General features: G+C 41.4%; 1 protein-coding gene across 2 annotated transcripts in view; it reads right to left on the bottom strand.

The window, feature by feature from the left end:
• LOC117501102 (transcription factor IIIB 90 kDa subunit-like) overlaps nt 1-20,000 on the bottom strand; it is a 307,385-nt gene that overhangs the window by 265,947 nt on the left and 21,438 nt on the right. For both annotated transcript variants that reach the window (XM_034159916.1, XM_034159914.1), the window contains exon 4: nt 12,324-12,497. In XM_034159916.1, the coding sequence (XP_034015807.1) occupies nt 12,324-12,497 (174 nt within the window). The remainder of the gene's footprint in view (nt 1-12,323; nt 12,498-20,000) is intronic.

Below are 20,000 nucleotides of genomic sequence, written 5' to 3'. Positions count from 1 at the left end.
GCCTTCGTCGGCGGCAGCGCCCTCTGGTGCCTGGAGCCCGCACTCCAGGCAGGGCGCCCTCTGGTGGTGGTGGGCCAGCAGTACCTCCTCTTCAGCGGCCCACACAACACTTTTCTGGCTTTAAGAAACACCAAAGCACCAAACAAAAGTTCCAGCATCATCACCTTGCCCAATGCAGATTCGAGATTCATCACCGAATTTGACTTTCATCCATAGTCCACGATACATATACACACATACACATATATACACACACATATACATATACATACATACATACACACACATATACGTGGGCTGTCAATAAACTAACGGTCCTTTTTATTTTTTTCAAAAACTATATGGATTTCATTCAAATGTTTTTACGTCAGACATGCTTGAACCCTCGTGCACATGCGTGAGTTTTTCCACGCCTGTCGGTGACGTCATTCACCTGTGAGCACGCCTTGTGGGAGGAGTCGTCTAGCCCCTCGTCGGAATTCCTTTGTCTGAGAAGTTGCTGAGAGACTGGCGCTTTGTTTGATCAAACTTTTTTCTAAACCTGTGAGACACATCGAAGTGGACACGGTTCAAAAATTAAGCTGGTTTTCAGTGAAAATTTTAACGGCTGATGAGAGATTTTGAGGTGATTCTGTCGCTTTAAGGACTTCCCACGGTGCGAGACGTCGTGCAGCGCTCTCAGCCGCTGTCGTCAGCCTGTTCAAGCTGAAAACCTCCACATTTCAGGCTCTATTGATCCAGGACGTTGTGAGAGAACAGAGAAGTTTCAGAAGAAGTCGGTTTCAGCATTTTATCCGGATATTCCACTGTTAAAGGAGATTTTTTTTAATGAAAGACGTGCGGACGGGTCCGCGCGTCGGGACGCAGCTGCCGCGACGCTCCGCCACAGGAAAAACACCTCTGTTGAAAGCCGTAAGGACAAGTTGGAACATGTCCTGCCTGTTAAACAATTTCTCATATACTCACTCCACTGAAAGCCATCAAAAGCCGCCTGGATTTTACAAATGGTTAACACGAAGGTGTTTTTCCTGTGCCGCCGCACCGCGTCGGCTGCGTCCCGACGCGCGGACCCGTCCGCACGTCTTTCATTAAAAAAATCTCCTTTAACAGTGGAATATCCGGATAAAATGCTGAAACCGACTTCTTCTGAAACTTCTCTGTTCTCTCACGACGTCCTGGATCAATAGAGCCTGAAATGTGGAGGTTTTCAGCTTGAACAGGCTGACGACGGCGGCTGAGAGCGCTGAGCGACGTCTCGCACCGTGGGAAGTCCTTAAAGCGACAGTATCACCTCGTCACCGACAGGCGTGGAAAAACTCACGCATGCGCACGAGGGTTCAAGCATGTCTGACGTAAAAACATATGAATGAAATCCATATAGTTTTTGAAAAAAATGAAAAGGACTGTTACTTTATTGACAGCCCTCGTATACATATACACACACACACACACACACACACACACACACACACACACACACACACACACACACACACACACACATATAACTTCCACTGTCGCCAAGTGCTTGCTCACAGAGAGTCATTTTGACCGTTGGGGTTTTTCCGTAATTATTGTATGGCTTTGCCTTGCAATGTGAAGCGCCTTGGGGCAACTGTTTGTTGTGATTTGGCGCTATATAAATAAAATTGATTTGATTTATATACACATACACTATACGCAGCCTTGCACCAAAAATAGATGAACTGAAAATTATACTAGCACAAACTAAAGCCCATGTAATGGCAATCAGTGAATCCTGGCTAACACCAGAAATTCCTGATTCTTTTCTCTCCATTGAAAACTATAGTTTATATCTGAAAGACCGTATTGGTAAATGTGGAGGTGGAGTGGCGCTCTATGTAAGTCAAAATTATGCACACTCCATATCAAAAATGGAAACTGCTTCGCGGTCACTGCAGCTAGTTATAAATTTTACAAATCAACACGCAATTACAATTTAGTAACGTATAAACCTCCGAATGTAAATCCGAACCTATATGTGTCTCAACTCTCTGATATATTAAAATTAGTGAATACAAAGGAAATGATTGTACTTGGAGACCTAAATCTGGACTGGAATGACAGCTCATCTAAACCATTAAAAGCTCTTGCAACCAAACGTGGACTTACTCAGTTAATCAAAAACACAACTAGAATTGGAAAAACACGCAGCTCTGTGCTTGATCTCATCTTTACTTCTCAACCCTCCAAATTCGCTCTCTCTGGTATAGTAGAAACTGCTATTTCTGATCATTTCCTTACATATGTAATCAGGAAAAAAGCCAAGAATACAAAGTACTAAACTCTAATTTACCACGATTAAACGAAGAGATTGACAATATCGACTGATCAAATGAAATGCAACTTAGAAACCCTGATCAAATCTTAATTTTCATGAGAAAATCAAAACTGTAATTACAAAATATACAACTGTCCGAACGATAAAACAAAGGCAAAATAAATTACCTTGGATTAACTCCCAAATAATTAAACTTCTTAAACAAAAAGCTACATCTTTAAAATATAGAAAAACCAAAATGCCAGAGAGTAAATATCAATTCAGGCAAATTAGAAATAAATGCACGGCTGAATTATACAAATCCAAAATGACATTTTCAAAACTTAATTGTTCAAACTGGCTCAAATCCAAAAACGCTATGGCAAGTACTTAACAACATAACAGGAAACAATAAAAAGAATAACTTAAATAAATTTCAAATTAATATCGATGGTAACCTCGTCACGGAACACGAAAGGATTGCAAGTGCTTTCAATGATTATTTTATATCCTCTGTAAAGGAGTTATCCTCTGTCTTCACACCTCCTGATGTTACAACAGTGCAGACAGGTCTTCAACCATTGTTCTCCTTTACAGAAGTCTCCCAACAAGAGATATCTGCCACTTTTCAATCCTTAAACAACTCTCACACACGGGATGTCACTGGCTTAACAACGAACTTCCTGAAGACACACTCAAAGCTTTGTACCTTTGTTTCACCATCTGATCAATTTATGTATTAGACTTTGTGTTCCCATCTTCCTGGAAAACTGCCCTGATCATTCCCATATTTAAATCAGACAATCCTACATGCATTTCAAATTACAGACCAACAGCTATACTTTCAACAATATCAAAATTACTAGAAAAAACTCTGTATAATCAACTTAACTTCCTGGAGAACAGCCATCTGCTCTGTGACTCTCAGTATGGTTTTCGGTCCAAACGTTCCACTATGTCTGCTCTTCTACTGTTCACTGAACATATACGCTCTGCTTTAAACAAAGGACAGGTTACAGGTGCAGTTTTTATAGATTTCTGTAAAGCATTTGATACAGTAAATCATCTCATTTTACTAAGTAAACTTCAGTCCTTTAAGCTGTCCCAAAGTGTGCTTGACATGATTACATCCTATTTGAGTGGCAGGTCTCAAATAGTCAAAATTGGTCAAACTAAATCTCATCCTCTTAAATACAATATCGGTGTACCACAAGGGAGTACTCTTGGTCCATTACTGTTTCTTCTTTATATTAATGATCTTCCACTTATATGCAATTATTCTAATGTTTTATTGTATGCAGATGACACTGTATTCTTTACTCCGACTCAAACCCCAATTTTGTAAATGCTAAATTGTCATCTGATCTCAAAACACTCCAAAATTGGCTAACGGATCACCACCTTAGTATTAACATGAAAAAGACAGAATGTATGTATTTTCATTCCCCCAGGAAGCAACTCCAAATGTGCAACACAATCATGTTCTCCGATTACAAACTGCACATAACAACAACCAATAAATATCTTGGTGTGCTCTTGGATTCTCATCTTAATTACAAAGAACATGTCAACTCTCTGACCAAGAAACTGTAACAAAAATTTTATAACTGTAAAACTGTACAACAAAATCAGACCATATTTGACGACCTCTGTTTCTCATACGTACCTCCATGCTGTAGTCCTCTCCTCTATCTCCTATTGTTTGCCTATATGGTCTATCACCACAAATTATGTTCTTGATCCTGTGGCTCGACTGTACAACAGAGCTTTTAAAATTCACTTTCAACTTCCAGGTTGGACCCACCATTGTGTAGCTCTGTCCAGATCAAATGCTCTGACCTTCAACAACTATATAAGTAGTATGGCTATTAGATTCTATTTTCAGTTAAAAAACTTCAACCTGCCACCAGCTCTGTTGGCTCTAGTACCAACTACAAACTCTCAAAGGAGCACCAGATCAACATCTGCGAACAGCTCCAAGCCCCTTCTTATGAAAACACTTATGGACAAAGACCATTCTTCTACATCTATACTAAGGTGTGGAATGATATCCCTCTGGGCACTAGAACTATCAGCTCAGAGATACTATAAAAACTTACAGAGACGATTTATTGAATAGTTATTCATGTAACCACCGATCTACGTGTCTCACTTGTCTGATCTTTTTATCTTTTTATTTATGTATTTATGAATGTGTGCTGTACATGTTAGGTTTATTGTCCAAATGACTGAATGAAATGATTGTTTGTGTGTAGGTTTACGTGTAAAACAGGAACCTGCTGTAAAACAGTTTTAACTGAGTCAGGCCTGGGGTAATGTGCAATTGTGCTTTTAACCTTTTTCCTGTATAATAAATGAAATATACATACACACACACATATATATATATATATATTCTTTGATTAGTGCTTTGTATGTCACATGACATGGATTAATTCACCCCATTTGTGTTGCATTGCATTTAGAGTGCAAATTTGGTTCCACAAGTTTAGTACCATTGCACTCTGCACACATATATGTATCCTCATGGAACTACACAGTCTTTTTTTTTAATGGAAGTCTGATGTCAGTGCGCACACACACACACACACACATATATACATACGAGGTCTATTAGATAATAAACTGACCCTTTTATTTTTTTTTTTAACTATATGGATTTGAATGACGTGCGATTACACCAATCATGCTTGAACCCTCGTGCGCATGCGTGAGTTTTTTCATGCGTGTTGGTGACGTCATTTCCCTGTGGGCAGGCCTTGAGTGAGATGTGGTCCCGCCCTGTCGGCTGAATTCCTTTGTTTCACACGCTGCTCGAGATGGCGCGCGTTGCTTTATCAACATTTTTTCTGGACCTGTGAGGAATGTCCGAGTGGACACTATTCGAGAAATTAAGCTGGTTTTCGGTGAAAAGTTTAATGGCCGATGAGAGATTATGGGGTGTTTCTGTCGCTGTAAGGACTTCCCAGAGAGCAGGACGTCGTGCAGCGCCTCCAGGCGCCGTCCTCGGCCTGTTTCGACCTGAAAACATCCTAATTTAAGGCTTAATTCACCCAGGACGTCGTAAAAGAACAGAGAAGATTCAGAAGAGGCTGGCATGAGGACTTTATGCGGACAATCCACTGTTTAAGGACATTTTTTAATGAAAGACGTGCGCGCAAATTCGCCGAGTCGTTTCCGTGAGGACTCGGCAAATCTGTGTGCACCGCGACAGGAAAAACACCTCCATGTTGAAAACCATTTGTAAAATTCAGGCAGCTTTTGATGGCTTTCAACAAGTGAGTAACTGAGAAATTGTTTAACAGCTTGGGCATGTTCCAACTTGCCCATTAAGGTTTCCAACGGAGGTGTTTTTCCTGTCGCGACCCCCCGCGGTCGGGTCCAGCCCGACATGCGACTCTGCCCGCACGTTCTTTCATTACAAAATGTCCGTTAACAATGGAATGTCCGAATAAACTCCTCATGCCGACTTCTTCTGAAAGTTCTCTGTTCTCTGACGACTTCCTGGAACAACAGAGCCTGAAATGTGGAAGTTTTCAACTTGAAACGGCGAGACGTTGCCGCCTCAAAGCGCAGATCGCCGTCAGGCGCCGTGGGCCGTCCTTACGGCGACACTACCAGACGACACTCATCAGCTGTTAAAATTTTTACCGAAAACCAGCTGAATTTATCGAATGGTGTCCACTCAGTTGTGCCTTACAGTTTTGAAAAAAAACTGATCAAACAAAGCAGCAGTCTGAGCCATTCCTAAACAATGAAAAGAAAAAAAAAAAAAAAAAAAAAAAAGGTGGGCGACTCCTCACTCAAAGACTGCACGAATGACGTAACCGACAGGCGTGAAAAAACTCTTGCATGCCCACGAGGGTTCAAGCATGTCTGATGTAATCACACGTGATTCAAATCCATATGGTTTTTGAAAAAAAATGATAAGGTCGGATACTTTTCTAATAGACCTCGTACACACACACACATACATACATACATACACACACACACACACTCAACAAAAATATAAACGCAACACTTTTGGTTTTGCTCCCATTTTGTATGAGATGAACTCAAAGATCTAAAACTTTTTCCACATACACAGTATCACCATTTCCCTCAAATATTGTTCACAAACCAGTCTCAATCTGTGATAGTGAGCACTTCTCCTTTGCTGAGATAATCCATCCCACCTCACAGGTGTGCCATATCAAGATGCTGATTAGACACCATGATTAGTGCACAGGTGTGCCTTAGACTGCCCACAATAAAAGGCCACTCTGAAAGGTGCAGTTTTATCACACAGCACAATGCCACAGATGTCGCAAGATTTGAGGGAGTGTGCAATTGGCATGCTGACAGCAGGAATGTCAACCAGAGCTGTTGCTCGTGTATTGAATGTTCATTTCTCTACCATAAGCCGTCTCCAAAGGCGTTTCAGAGAATTTGGCAGTACATCCAACCAGCCTCACAACTGCAGACCACGTGTAACCACACCAGCCCAGGACCTCCACATCCAGCATGTTCACCTCCAAGATCGTCTGAGACCAGCCACTCGGATAGCTGCTGAAACAATCGGTTTGCATAACCAAAGAATTTCTGCACAAACTGTCAGAAACCGTCCCAGGAAAGCTCATCTGCATGCTCGTCATCCTCATCGGGGTCTCGACCTGACTCCAATTCGTCATCGTAACCGACTTGAGTGGGCAAATGCTCACATTCGCTGGCGTTTGGCACGTTGGAGAGGTGTTATCTTCACAGATGAATCCTGGTTCACACTGTTCAAGGCAGATGGCAGACAGCGTGTGTGGCGTCGTGTGGGTGAGCGGTTTTCTGATGTCAATGTTGTGGATCGAGTGGCCCATGGTGGCGGTGGGGTTATGGTATGGGCAGGTGTCTGTTATGGACCAAGAACACAGGTGCATTTTATTGATGGCATTTTGAATGCACAGAGATACCGTGACGAGATCCTCAGGCCCATTGTTGTGCCATACATCCAAGAACATCACCATGTTGCAGCAGGATAATGCATGGCCCCATGTTGCAAGGATCTGTACACGATTCTTGGAAGCTGAAAATGTCCCAGTTCTTGCATGGCCGACATACTCACCGGACATGTCACCCATTGAGCATGTTTGGGATGCTGTGGACCGGCGTATACGACAGCGTGTACCAGTTCCTGCCAATATCCAGCAACTTCGCACCCCATTGAAGAGGAGTGGACCAATATTCCACAGGCCACAATTGACAACCTGATCAACTCTATGCGAAGGAGATGTGTTGCACTGCATGAGGCAAATGGTGGTCACACCAGATACTGACTGGTATCCCCCCCCCAATAAACAAAACTGCACCTTTCAGAGTGGTCTTTTATTGTGGACAGTCTAAGGCACACCTGTGCACTAATCATGGTGTCTAATCAGCATCTTGATATGGCACACCTGTGAGGTGGGATGGATTATCTCAGCAAAGGAGAAGTGCTCACTATCATAGATTTAGACTGGTTTGTGAACAATATTTGAGGGAAATGGTGATATTGGGCCTCATGTATCAATGTTGTGCACTTGTGGCGTAAATTTACGGCGTAAACTTGAAATACACCAAAGTCGCCGTGACATGTATCAAGCAGTGCGCACCTGCCCATTTCTGGCGGGTGGAAACGATCGTAATTATAATAAACACGACCATAAATATTCAGACTCCGCTTCAGACACACCCTCATTTTACAACATGGAAGCCGGGAAGACGGCAATGAAAAGAACTCCACCAATCACGACGCATGCCAATACAGCGTCAAAAGCGGCTGTCGTATCAAATGTTTTGTAATATATAATCAAAGTGTTACAGTGGCCCCTCATTAATCGCTGGAGTTATGTTCTAAAAAATAGCCCGTAATATGCGAAACCGCCACGTAGTCAGCGTTATTTTTTACAATTATTATAGACGTTTCAAAGCTGTAAAACCCCTCACTACACAGTTTATACACTTTCTCAATCAGGCATGAACATTTTCTCACTTTTCTCTCGTGTGTAAACACTCTCAAAGTTCAAACCTTAGTAGGAAAATAATACCAAACTGTTTTCAGGCCCAAACATTTGTTTGAGAAATAAAAATAGAACGTTTTCCTATAAATAATTATGATGGCATTTAGAACTAACGAATTAATTTTAACGATCAACGAACGAGGTCGGACACATAAGAAATTATTAATAGTGACTGACCAGTATTTCACAGATCGGGCCTCTGCGTCCTGGCGCTGCGCCTTTTCTCACTCACATCTCGCTGCAGCAGGTGTTTGTTTCCGTGTGACAAACAGTTATGAGTAGTTGTTGGCGCTCTTTTCTCTTCTGGGCAACAAGATTCTTTTAAACAGATACGCAGAACACAGAACACTGTAAAAAAAAAAAAAAAAAAGGCATGCAAAATTGGACTAAATACTCTGCGAGACTCCGAGGCCACGACAGGTGAACGGCGTTATAGCGAGGGACCACTGTATTCTCTTTTCACATGTCAATAATTCTTGACATGTGGATATTTGCTCGCTCAATTAATAAGACACGCCTAATCTGTCAGATTTCTTTATTTTTTTAAATGTATTTCTGTATTTATTTTATTGTGACAAACAAATAGAGATGACAAAACCTGGTTGCAGCACAGGCGAATTAAGGGAATGACGAAACTACAGTTATTATTATCAATTTCATAGTCTAAAACGATCACACCACATGAAGTTAAGCTCAGCGCTGCTTTCTTTGCAGTCAGCGCTGTGGCCACGGATCGTGCTCCATAACAATCCCGCAAAGGTGTGATTTGTATTGATTATTATGTAGTATAATCAGGAAAGTGTTATTTATGTAACATATGCATTGATTTGTATAATGGCACTGTTTATCATGTTGATCATCTTCATTTTTATGTGGATTCCAGCGCTGGTTCATTTTGGTGTATAATTTACACCACCTCTCGACCTGGTGTATATTTTCAGCGCAGCGTACGCCAACGACCACATTGATAAATGCCAAGTAGCGCAGCTGTTTTGGCGTACACCCCATATACGCTCAAATATCTCCGTACGCAACGTTGATACATGAGGCCCATTGTGTATGTGGAAACCTTTGGGCACATTTAATGCATCATAAATGCATTAAAAATGATAAAACCCTGATAAATATTCATAACTAAATTAAATGTCTGATGACTATCAACTTTGATGATAACCAATACGAAAACTGGGTTCTATTTACATGTCATGCATAGCGATAGTCTTTGATTCTAATCAGAAGTGCTGGCAGTACTTAAACTCAAAACCAGCTTGTCAGTAGCTGAGAGTGTGCTGGAGACAATACTGAAAGTTAGCAGTTAGCTGTAGCTTCTGCTAAATTTTTTTAGTGGTTTATCGGTTTAGCGCTATTCACCTTATTCAGGAAGTCAGGGTGGGGGCTCCATTTTGTCAAACAACTTCCGGTTTGCCACTGCATTGATGATTAGCTACGTGGGAACACAGTACGCTAGAAGTGTCCAAACATGAGCAGCATTAATTGTTCAATTCGTGAGTGCCACGACAACTGGAAAAAGAGGAACTCTCTCTTTCAGAACAATGTTTTGAACATGGAAAGCAGAGTTCTAAGTGCTATGGACCAGCATTTAACTTGTTCCCTCCTCCATTGAAAGACGAGGATCTCTGTTGCTGGCTAAAGGCGCTGAATTTGAAAAATCCACCCAAACGTCCCTGTCTATTCATTTCATTTTATGGAGGAAAAACCCACATCACTGTATCCTTACCCAGAGAAACGGTTGGACTATAACACTCCATTAAAGAAGCCACGGCGGATGCTAGTGAGACAAACGGGTAAGCTGCGTTTGTGGCATTAGCTGTTATCTTATTTACTCATTTTCTGGCGATTGATACAACCAAGCACTGCATGAAATAACGGCATATGTATATTAACGTGACGTAATCTTGGCATTACGGTGGTATTACTTGTTGGACAGTATTTTAACTTGATTGTGCTTTTATACGAGCTTCAGTGGCGCGAAACGCATAGTTCCTCATAGACAAACTGTTCACGTCGAGTGACAACACAAAATAGTTAAGAATAATCGAGGGCCACTTTTTCATGTCATCTTCCCACTCTATTATGACCCGTGGGAGAGCCAGAGTCGATCCCTTTGAGCTTTTCAAAAAGGTTTTTGTTTCTACGTACCTGTGTAATATCTTCCAATGTTCTATATTGAAAACACCACTCAGCGGAAGTCCTAAGACAAAACGGAAATGCCTGTGTTGTAAAAGTGGGCAGGGCTGAATAAAGTGAATAAAAGTTAACTTTTCAGTTCGCAGATATCAAAGCTAGCTTTTTGGTTTGCTGTGCCCACCACTGTGTTTGTGTGTATACACACACAGAGAGAGTGTGAGAGAGAGATGCTTTCTTCATCCAAGTATAGGAATCTGAGGTCCATTTGCACAATTAATGGTCTGAAATGTCCACAAATTATGTTGCAAATCTGATGTCATTATAGAAGTAGTGACCATGAGTACAGAGTTCCACCTTTGCAGAATTACCTGATGATAAGAGGCCATGAATTGATGTGCGGAGCCAAGGCAGGCCAGTCTGCACTGGTTGCAACCCCCCTGCCTCCCAAGTGTGTTTTTATTATAAGCATTATTTTAAAAAATCACTGCAAACCGAACTTTCTAAAAAGATCTGATCTTCAGAAATCACTAAAGTGGGGCGGGGTCTTATAATTGGGGCTGTCTTATATTCAGCTTGCAGTAGATAAAATAATTTTTGCCTTAAATTGTACTTTATTATATCACTAGCAAAGTATGAATGAGGGTACTAATCATGAGTCACTGACCTGGGAAAGTGTGCAGCAGTATACAGAGACAACGTATTAGCTTCCAAAAGAAAGCTTTCAAAGCATTTTGAAGTAGCAGCTATAACAGACACGGAGCCCTTATTTAAGAAGGTTAAACTTCATCTTTGTTAAGTCCTAATAATTATGAAATGACTGACTCTGTAGTGTAATAAAAATGGATGTAACTTTTAACTTTTTCTGATTATGCTATGAAGTAATTATAGCAAAGTAAAAGATATTTGCAACAGTAACAGCGCCACCTAGTATATACTGAAGTATGATGGGAATGAGATTGTAATGAATTATGAGAATGCACAAAATTCAAGGCAAGACTGGAAAGAAAGTGTAATAAAAACATGCTGACATTTGTTTGTAATAATTAGGAAGCAATGCTTTCACAAAACTATGCAATTTTTATGCAATTTTTTGGGGGGCCCTGCCTGAGCGCTATTTTCGTCATCAAAACATGCCCGTAGCACCCGAACCATAATAGCTGGCGCAAATGCAATGGCAGATTTGGAATCTGTGGACGTTTTTGCCCTAGAAAACATCTTCAGATCATTTTCAATGACCTAACTCGATGAAATACGGGCGAAAAAAAAAAAAAGCAGTGCTCAGTGACAATGCAGTGAATGTCATACATGGAAGCTGAATGGATTAATACGCACTAGGCGAAAACGCCAACTGGTGAAAATTGGCAGTATATATCATATCACAGGTCGGTGGTTGTAATTAACTGCAAAATGTGGGCAACTAAGGGGATTTGTGAAAGGGACATGATGTACATCCATAACTACAGAGAATATGGAAAGATCAAGAGCGTAGAGATGATGTGTGAGGTGAGCAGATCCAGAGAACACTGAGGACTAAAAATGGGACCTCCATGCCTAGTATATAGATAAATAATGTCACTAAATATGATAACAGTTATCGCTATGCTAATTTGTTTATGCAAAGGATCATCATAATCTAAACATCAGCGAAAATAAGAAGAAAGTTGTGCACGGTCGACTGTGTGTTCTGTGGGTGTCCGTTCCTGCCATAATGTCCATGAGAAAGATATTCAACTCTGTGTTATGCATTAACATGAAAATACTGTATCACTGCAAAAATCACAGAGTAAAGAGTACCAAAAAGCCTTGTGTGAATGATTAAATCAAACTTCACTTCCAAGATCATGTTGAACAAGCATCAAAGATACGTGGTGTTCCCTCCGTGCGGCAGACCATGTACAGACAGGCGGCGATTACGTGTGAAGACTTGCGGCCGTAGGTCAGCCGTTTGGTCAAAGCCATTTTGTAGAAGTTGAAGGCCATGTCCAAGCAGTGCTGGTTCATCTGGAGCTGGTGGCCCAGGTTGTTGATGTAGTTTTTCGCTAAAGACACAAAAACACATCGCCAAGTCAGTTCACAAAGTCTGTCCATTTTATCAACATTTAGTACAAGTCACAAGTATTCAACCTCCCAGTTGTAACATGTCCTTTCATTGAGGGCCAGATCCAAAACAACACACATCAGCTAATCAGAGATGGAGACTTGTCCTGGACTTGAGTTAGGGTTAGTCTTTGCATTGTTCTTCACATCATGCCACCTACTACTCCGGTGGTAAATTGCAGTGTGACATCCACCAACGCTGCAGAGTACTTTGAAAGAGTCACTCCCATGTTGACATGATTGCATGGCTTGGTCATGGCAGCTCAGTCTCACGCTTTTTTCCGTGCCCCATTTTCGTGATGCAGTTTTTTAATTTCACCATTTAAAATCCTCCCCTTCTTTTAACTCTAACCATAACATTGGTGTCATCCTTCACCTAACCCCAACCTTAACCCCCCGTACCCCCAATCACCCCGCATTTCATGCCCCCATCACAAAATGAATTTGTGCTGCGCTTTTCGTGACGGGATCACAAACCATTTATTTTTCGTATTGCCATCACAATCTGCCGCATGGAGCTACAGAGTTGTAGAAGCATAAATCAAACTTAAAATTCAAGATTTTCATCAGCAAAAAATAACGCAGACACCAATATATTTGTGTAAACCTCATATCAGCCAATATTAATAGTCAACCGATATATTTGTCAGGGTCTACTTGAAAGGACTTGACTGACAATATAAAGGTGTCCACACCTACTGAGTGGCCACTGAGATGGCTGGGTGGAATGACATTAGCTAAAGTGTTCCAACAAACAGCCGTAAAGAGTTTTTTTTAACAAAACTACATAATGTTTAACTAAAAGGAAAGCTCAACATTAGATGTCAAACACATGCTATAACATGTAACAAAGCACAGCAAAGAAAGAAAAAAAAAAAAGATGACTGACAACATCTGTGCCACTTAAACCATCTGAAGGCAATCACAGAAACACTGGCAGACAAAAAAAAAAAAAAAAAAAAAAAAAAAATCAGACTTGACGTGTGGGTGACAATACGGCATTTAAGAAATTACATCATAATACTACCTCAAGAAGAAAAACCATGCACTAACACACCTCCGTGAGCATGTCAGAATGCAGGAAGCCCAGGTCTGCATTCTCCTCCATGTATGATCACATTATGTTTCACTCAGACTCCAGAAAAATTAGACGCTATAATTAAAGCCAAGGCCACAGGCACATGTGTGCTTATACGTTTGTGTATCAGTGCAGATTCACAACTTCAGATGAGCTCAATCTGTTACATTTCCACACACAACCAGATGTGTGTGAGTAGAAAAATTGAATGTGAAGTCTGGCAATGTGTTAGCAATGATCTCATGGTAGCTCGTCATCCTGTTCAGTTCAACACATCTGCATCCGAAAGCAGTAAACAGCAATATCAGCACAACATCCTCATTACACCTTAAAGTGTGCATCACTGCTCAACGAAACATTAAATGACCTGAATATTCTAAAAAAAAAAAAAAAAAAATTTAAAAAAAATTATGATCAAAGTTTTTTTGTGTCATATGCCCTGAGAAATTAAGTCACAATTAATACAACAAGAACAAAGCACAGACATTTGATGTTAATGAATGAACTTAAATTTCTTCATCACAACAAAATAAAAATGTATAAAAATAATAATACAAGCTCAGTAAACTTAATTTTCTGTACTGTAACGAGTAGTGAAGCCGGTAAACACGTTACTTATACTTCCTTCACACTAGAGCACAAACTGAACAAATGCAATACATTCATACAATTCGTGCTGCATTCAAACTGTTCTTGAACACCTCGTACAGTAGTCGGCACATTTGTGTGTCGCTCGTGCTGGAAAACATCCAAACGGCGGAGTTAGTCGTATCACATTCTTACTGCCATGGGAATGAATATTCGGACGTCAGTAAAACTGGATTCGTGTGGCACTTGGGGAAATACGCCAATTGCACAGCCAGCATGAATGTAGAGAACAGGACACACCACTGCCGTGCAGCATTTCGAACTGGGGAATATTCGTACAGCGGACGCACTGCTGTGTGACTGCTCGCTCAAATGGCATATGAAATAAAACCCACCAGCATTCAGAGTAGTGTGATCATGTTGGCACGTCCGATTGTGCCCCCGAGATGAGCCAGACACCCCCATCCTGTTCGGGTGTGCAAAGGAAATATTGGAATCTACAAAGTCTGTGGCACACAATCATCACGTGCACTAGACATGAACATTGCACAATCACACCGAATACAACAGGGCGTCTTCGTGACTCACTCATGCACACTGTGGCTGTCATGATAACATGATAATACACATGACGCATGGATGTGTGATTACATGCTCATTCTGGATATTATACTGTGATCACAGGCACTGTGCGTCAGTGCATCTCTTTGATGTGTTGGCGCTCACTGATCGTCTGGACGGGGTCTAACAGCCGCAATAACATGATAATACAGATGAATCCTCTGACACTTGAGGTAGACTGACATGGATGTGTGATTACATGCTCATTCTGGATGTTATACAGTGATCACAGGCACTGTGCGTCAGTGCATCTCTTTGATGCGTTGACGCTCACTGTGATCGTCTGGACAGGGTCTAACAGCCATCATAATACAGGTACATCCTCTGACACATGACGTGGACTGACAATAGATCTGTGATATTGTGCTCATTCCGGACGTTACACCGTGATCACAGGCACTGCACATCAGCCTGATCAGGTGAGCTGTGCAACAAGTCTCAGAGCCAGCTGACCGGGCTGTCACTGTGACACCGAGCATGTGCAGTGTTTGACTGTGACACAAATCTAGTTTAAAAGACAAGAAAATAAAAGACGGCAGGTTGAATCTGTGCCCCCGCTGAGGAAGAGGAAACTGGTGGGTGAAAAGGGGACCATCTACGCTCTGGACTCCAAACGCAGATCGCATTCCACTGGAGAGGAGCGCATGAACGGTATTAACACACACTTAAGGGGAAAAATTCAGTGCCGACAAAACTGTCCGCCATGGCTGTTTCCTCTTATTTATTTTATTTGAAATTTTTGTAGAGAAGTGCTCCGTAAAAACAGCGTCACATTTTGGCTTTGAAAGCGCAAACAGCACAATGTCTGGTTGCTTTGCAGTGGTTGGTGGTGGTCATGCTTGCAAAGTTTTTTTTTTTTGTTTTTTTGTTTTTTTCCTTAAATCAAAAACTGTGTAGCTATAAATGACTGTTCTCCACCCTTCCCTATTGGCCAGTTGGACATCTGCGCCAGATGTCACCAAGCAGCTTTACCAGCTCCAGGTTCCCATCAATGACAGACCGGTGGAGCACCGTCTGTCCTTCTGGGCTGAAGGAGTTGACTACAGCCCGGCCGATATAAGCCCTTTTCAAAGTACTCACTATCGGCCGAAATTTTGCCGATAGAACGCCGATAACTTCTGATAAACAGAACAGTTACTGAAATAATGTTTGTGTCTGCAATGTAAAATGTCCTTGTACCGTATGTCCAGTAGATGGAGCTCTGACTCCATTCAACTGAGAGCTGCTTACACCCTTGCTTAAATGTGTTCATCATTCGCCGTTACACTGCACTGATCGGTTGACAAAAGCATACAAGTAAGTTTATAAGGATCTATATCCTTATCCTGAACCTCTAAGTTGCAGCAACAAGAGGTACAAGATCAGATGTATTTCACAACTCTTTAAGGATATGTATTTGCTAATTTCACAAAGGTTTAATTCTTGATTGCATTTTTTGAACTTGAAAATTCTTCTCTGTTATAAAGTTAATCAATATGAGGACAAAGCTTCAGCTTTTAGCTCATACCTTTTTTGTTAAGGGTCCAAAAAAGAACATTTTATTCATTAAAAAAAAAAAAAAAAAAAAAATCGGCTGATTTATCGGCTATCGGCAAATCAGCCGATTTAACGATTTTTTTTTCCTTTCCTTTATCATTTTTTTTTCATCCAGATATCGGCATCAAAAAAATCCATATCGGTCGGGCTCTAGAGTTGACGTTGAATTCACAGTTTGTCATGTTCTGCAGCAGTGTGGAACATGTTGATATGTCCACCTGGCTCATGATTGCAAAGAGGAACGGGCACAGCCCTACGGACAACACCTAACCTGCATGTCTTTGGAAGTGGGAGGAAGCCTAAGTGCCCAGATGGTACCCAAGCAAACACGAGAAGAACACGCAAACTCCACAGGTGGAAATAGCAAATTACATGTCAAAACAATAATAATAAATTTAAAACACTGCATTATCATCTACCCGCTACACACGACAAGCTGCTGATTTCTTTAGTTCCTTCAAGATGTTTCACTGTTTATCCAAGTAAAAAGAACTGATTAAGCCATTCTGGTTGAAGAGCAAAACGTCTATAAGTAAAGTCCAGTTGACCTGACTCTACTTGTGTACCCGTACAGTAACATTAACTATAGCCCATTAATTTTTGTGTTAGAACTTATTTGCAGATGAAATTCATTTAGCTTCTTGTTGCATGAAGCAGCAGCATCACTTTTCAAAAATATGTCACAGACAGATCAGACTCACCCAATGACACATTTGTGGTTCACTGTGACTCATACGCAGTTTGTGTGACATAGGTTGGCCAGAAAATATGATAATGTGCCGTCTGTAATGTGAACTTGGTCTGGGTTGTTTTCCCTGCAGATTTGATGACATAGATCCTGTCTGGTTCACTTTAAAATCTACATTTAAATTCGAATCGATGTGTGCACTGCAGCGCTGTGAGGGACTGCAGAGACATTACAACCCCAAAGGAGTCCAGTAACACAGGAGAACATTCAGCTGCCACAACACACGATGAATCAGTCAGGGGCCAGACAGAGGAGGAGGCTGTGCACAGCAGAAATATAGACAGAAAAAAAAAAAAAAAAAACCCTGCTAGGTGGTCATAAATCACACACAGAAACGCACACAGCATGACAAAGATGTTCCCAAAGCCACACAGGTCCATATACGTAACCTCTGTACATGCACTCAGACACACACACACACACACAGTGTATGTGTTATCAGTCAGAATGCCTACTTGATTTCCTTTATTCCAAATTAAGGGTCACAGGGGGCTGGAGCCTATTCCAGCAGTCATTAGGTGAGAAGCTGGGTACACGGTAGACAGGACCACATATAGACGGACAAACACATTCACTTACACCTACGGTCAATGTAAAGCTTCCAATTCACCTAATCTGCATGTCTCTGGATGTGGGAGGAAGCCGGAGCTCCCAGAGGCAACACACACGAACACAAGCAAACTCCACTCAGAAAGGAAACAGGTGGAAAGTGATCCCATGACCTTCTTACTGTGAGACAGTGCTAACCACTGTTCTGCTCCCACATAGTTATATCAAAAATAAATAAATAGCAGGGCTCGACATAGCCATTTGCCCGCTGACGATTTGGCCCACTTTCGGGCCACTACAATTTATCAAATAATGGCCCGTAGTGGCCACTACAAAAACACACAAAATACTATTTTTTTTTAACCATATTTTGCGGCGGCAAAGTCGAATTTCTTCACATGTCCATGTCATCAAACTTCACCGAGTCCGCCATGTTTGTTTTGGTCTCGCACCACGCTCCAGAATCTCGCGCACAATGAAATATATGTTGTCGATGCATGGAGCGTGCGCTCGGCCATTTCCGTCACTGATCTTCGGCAATGTTAGTTAGCATCTTTAAATGCGCTGGAAGCTGCAGGAAACGAAGACGAACAAGACACAAATCTAACAGAACGCTTTGAAATATGTTTAAACTACAACCACCCAAATCCAGACAACAACCAGGAAAGAGTTTTGCTAAAGGAATTGGCCAGAAGAGGAAGCTTAGTGATGATGAGTTAAGGGAAAGAAACAAGAGGAAGAGAGGTTTTGTCCCGACCTGGACACAGAATGGCTGTGGCTTGGTCATGACCAAGAGAAGAATGAGGTTTTCTGCCAAATCTGCAGGGCCTATCCGTCGTATGCTGACAAGTAAGTAAAGTATATGCTTGGTCCTGGTAGACCCTGACTGTTCTGAAGCTAGTTTAAAAGTCTAACCAGCTTGCCTTTGTGGAAACCCCACGGTGACAACATTAGCAAAGGAACCAAGCATAATTTTTTGAAAAATTTTTAGATCTATAACTCCAATCCAGACAAGGCATACCTTTTAGTTTTGATATCGACCTACATCTGTATTTTACATTTCTGACTGAGTTAGCCAACTTTGAGGGTTGCTAAAAATTGCTCTCTAAATTTTATGGGAGTCACTTTATTTTTTTACACTTGAGAATGCCCTCTCATAAATTCTATTTTTTTTTTTTAACTTCATGGTCCACAGAGTATTTTATGTTTTTTTTTTCTGGATTGGTTTATATTATATAGGCAGTTTTATTTGCAGGAGTTCAGGGTGGACTATCATGAACTCTCACGCGCAAAACCACGGGCCAGTGCTCCTACACTGTGGGCCACTAACTTCTAAATTCTACAGGCCCTGTGGGCCAGTGGGGCAAATTGGTTTATGTCAAGCCCTGAATAGGCACTTATTTAAATTAAGTCTCAAAGTCAGCTTTTCAGTGGGTCAAAATTTTACTTACACAAAGATGAATGCATCTAAACAATAAAAGAAGCTTCAGAATAATCAAGAATCTGTTAGAATGTTCTGAATGAGTAATTGGCATAATTTTGGCTTCATTGGGGAACCACTGGCTGTATTTAAGGGCTAACCGGGAGAACCAGCGCCTTGATGGGTTTAAGAACCGAAAGAAAAAAAAAAAAAAACATACACTCAACAAAAATATAAACGCAACACTTTTGGTTTTGCTCCCATTTTGTATGAGATGAACTCAAAGATCTCAAACTTTTTCCACATACACAATATCACCATTTCCCTTAAATATTGTTCACAAACCAGTCTCAATCTGTGATAGTGAGCACTTCTCCTTTGCTGAGATAATCCATCCCACCTCACAGGTGTGCCATATCAAGATGCTGATTAGACACCATAATTAGTGCACAGGTGTGCCTTAGACTGCCCACAATAAAAGGCCACTCTGAAAGGTGCAGTTTTCTCACACAGCACAATGCCACAGATGTCGCAAGATTTGAGGGAGCGTGCAGTTGGCATGCTGACAACAGGAATGTCAACCAGAGCTGTTGCTCGTATATTGAATGTTCATTTCTCTACCATAAGCCGTCTACAAAGGCATTTCAGAGAATTTGGCAGTACATCCAACCAGCCTCATAACCGCAGACCACGTGTAACCACACCAGCCCAGGACCTCCACATCCAGCATGTTCACCTCCAAGATCATCTGAGACCAGCCACTCGGACAGCTGCTGAAACAATCGGTTTGCATAACCAAAGAATTTCTGCACAAACTGTCAGAAACCGTCTCAGGGAAGCTCATCTGCATGCTCGTCGTCCTCATCGGGGTCTCGACCTGACTCCAGTTCGTCGTCGTAACCGAC

This window comes from Thalassophryne amazonica, chromosome 19, assembly GCF_902500255.1.
Source record: "Thalassophryne amazonica chromosome 19, fThaAma1.1, whole genome shotgun sequence".
NCBI lineage: Eukaryota > Metazoa > Chordata > Actinopteri > Batrachoidiformes > Batrachoididae > Thalassophryne > Thalassophryne amazonica.
The sequence above is the reverse complement of the archived record's forward strand: the minus strand, read 5'-3'. Positions and strand labels throughout refer to the sequence as shown.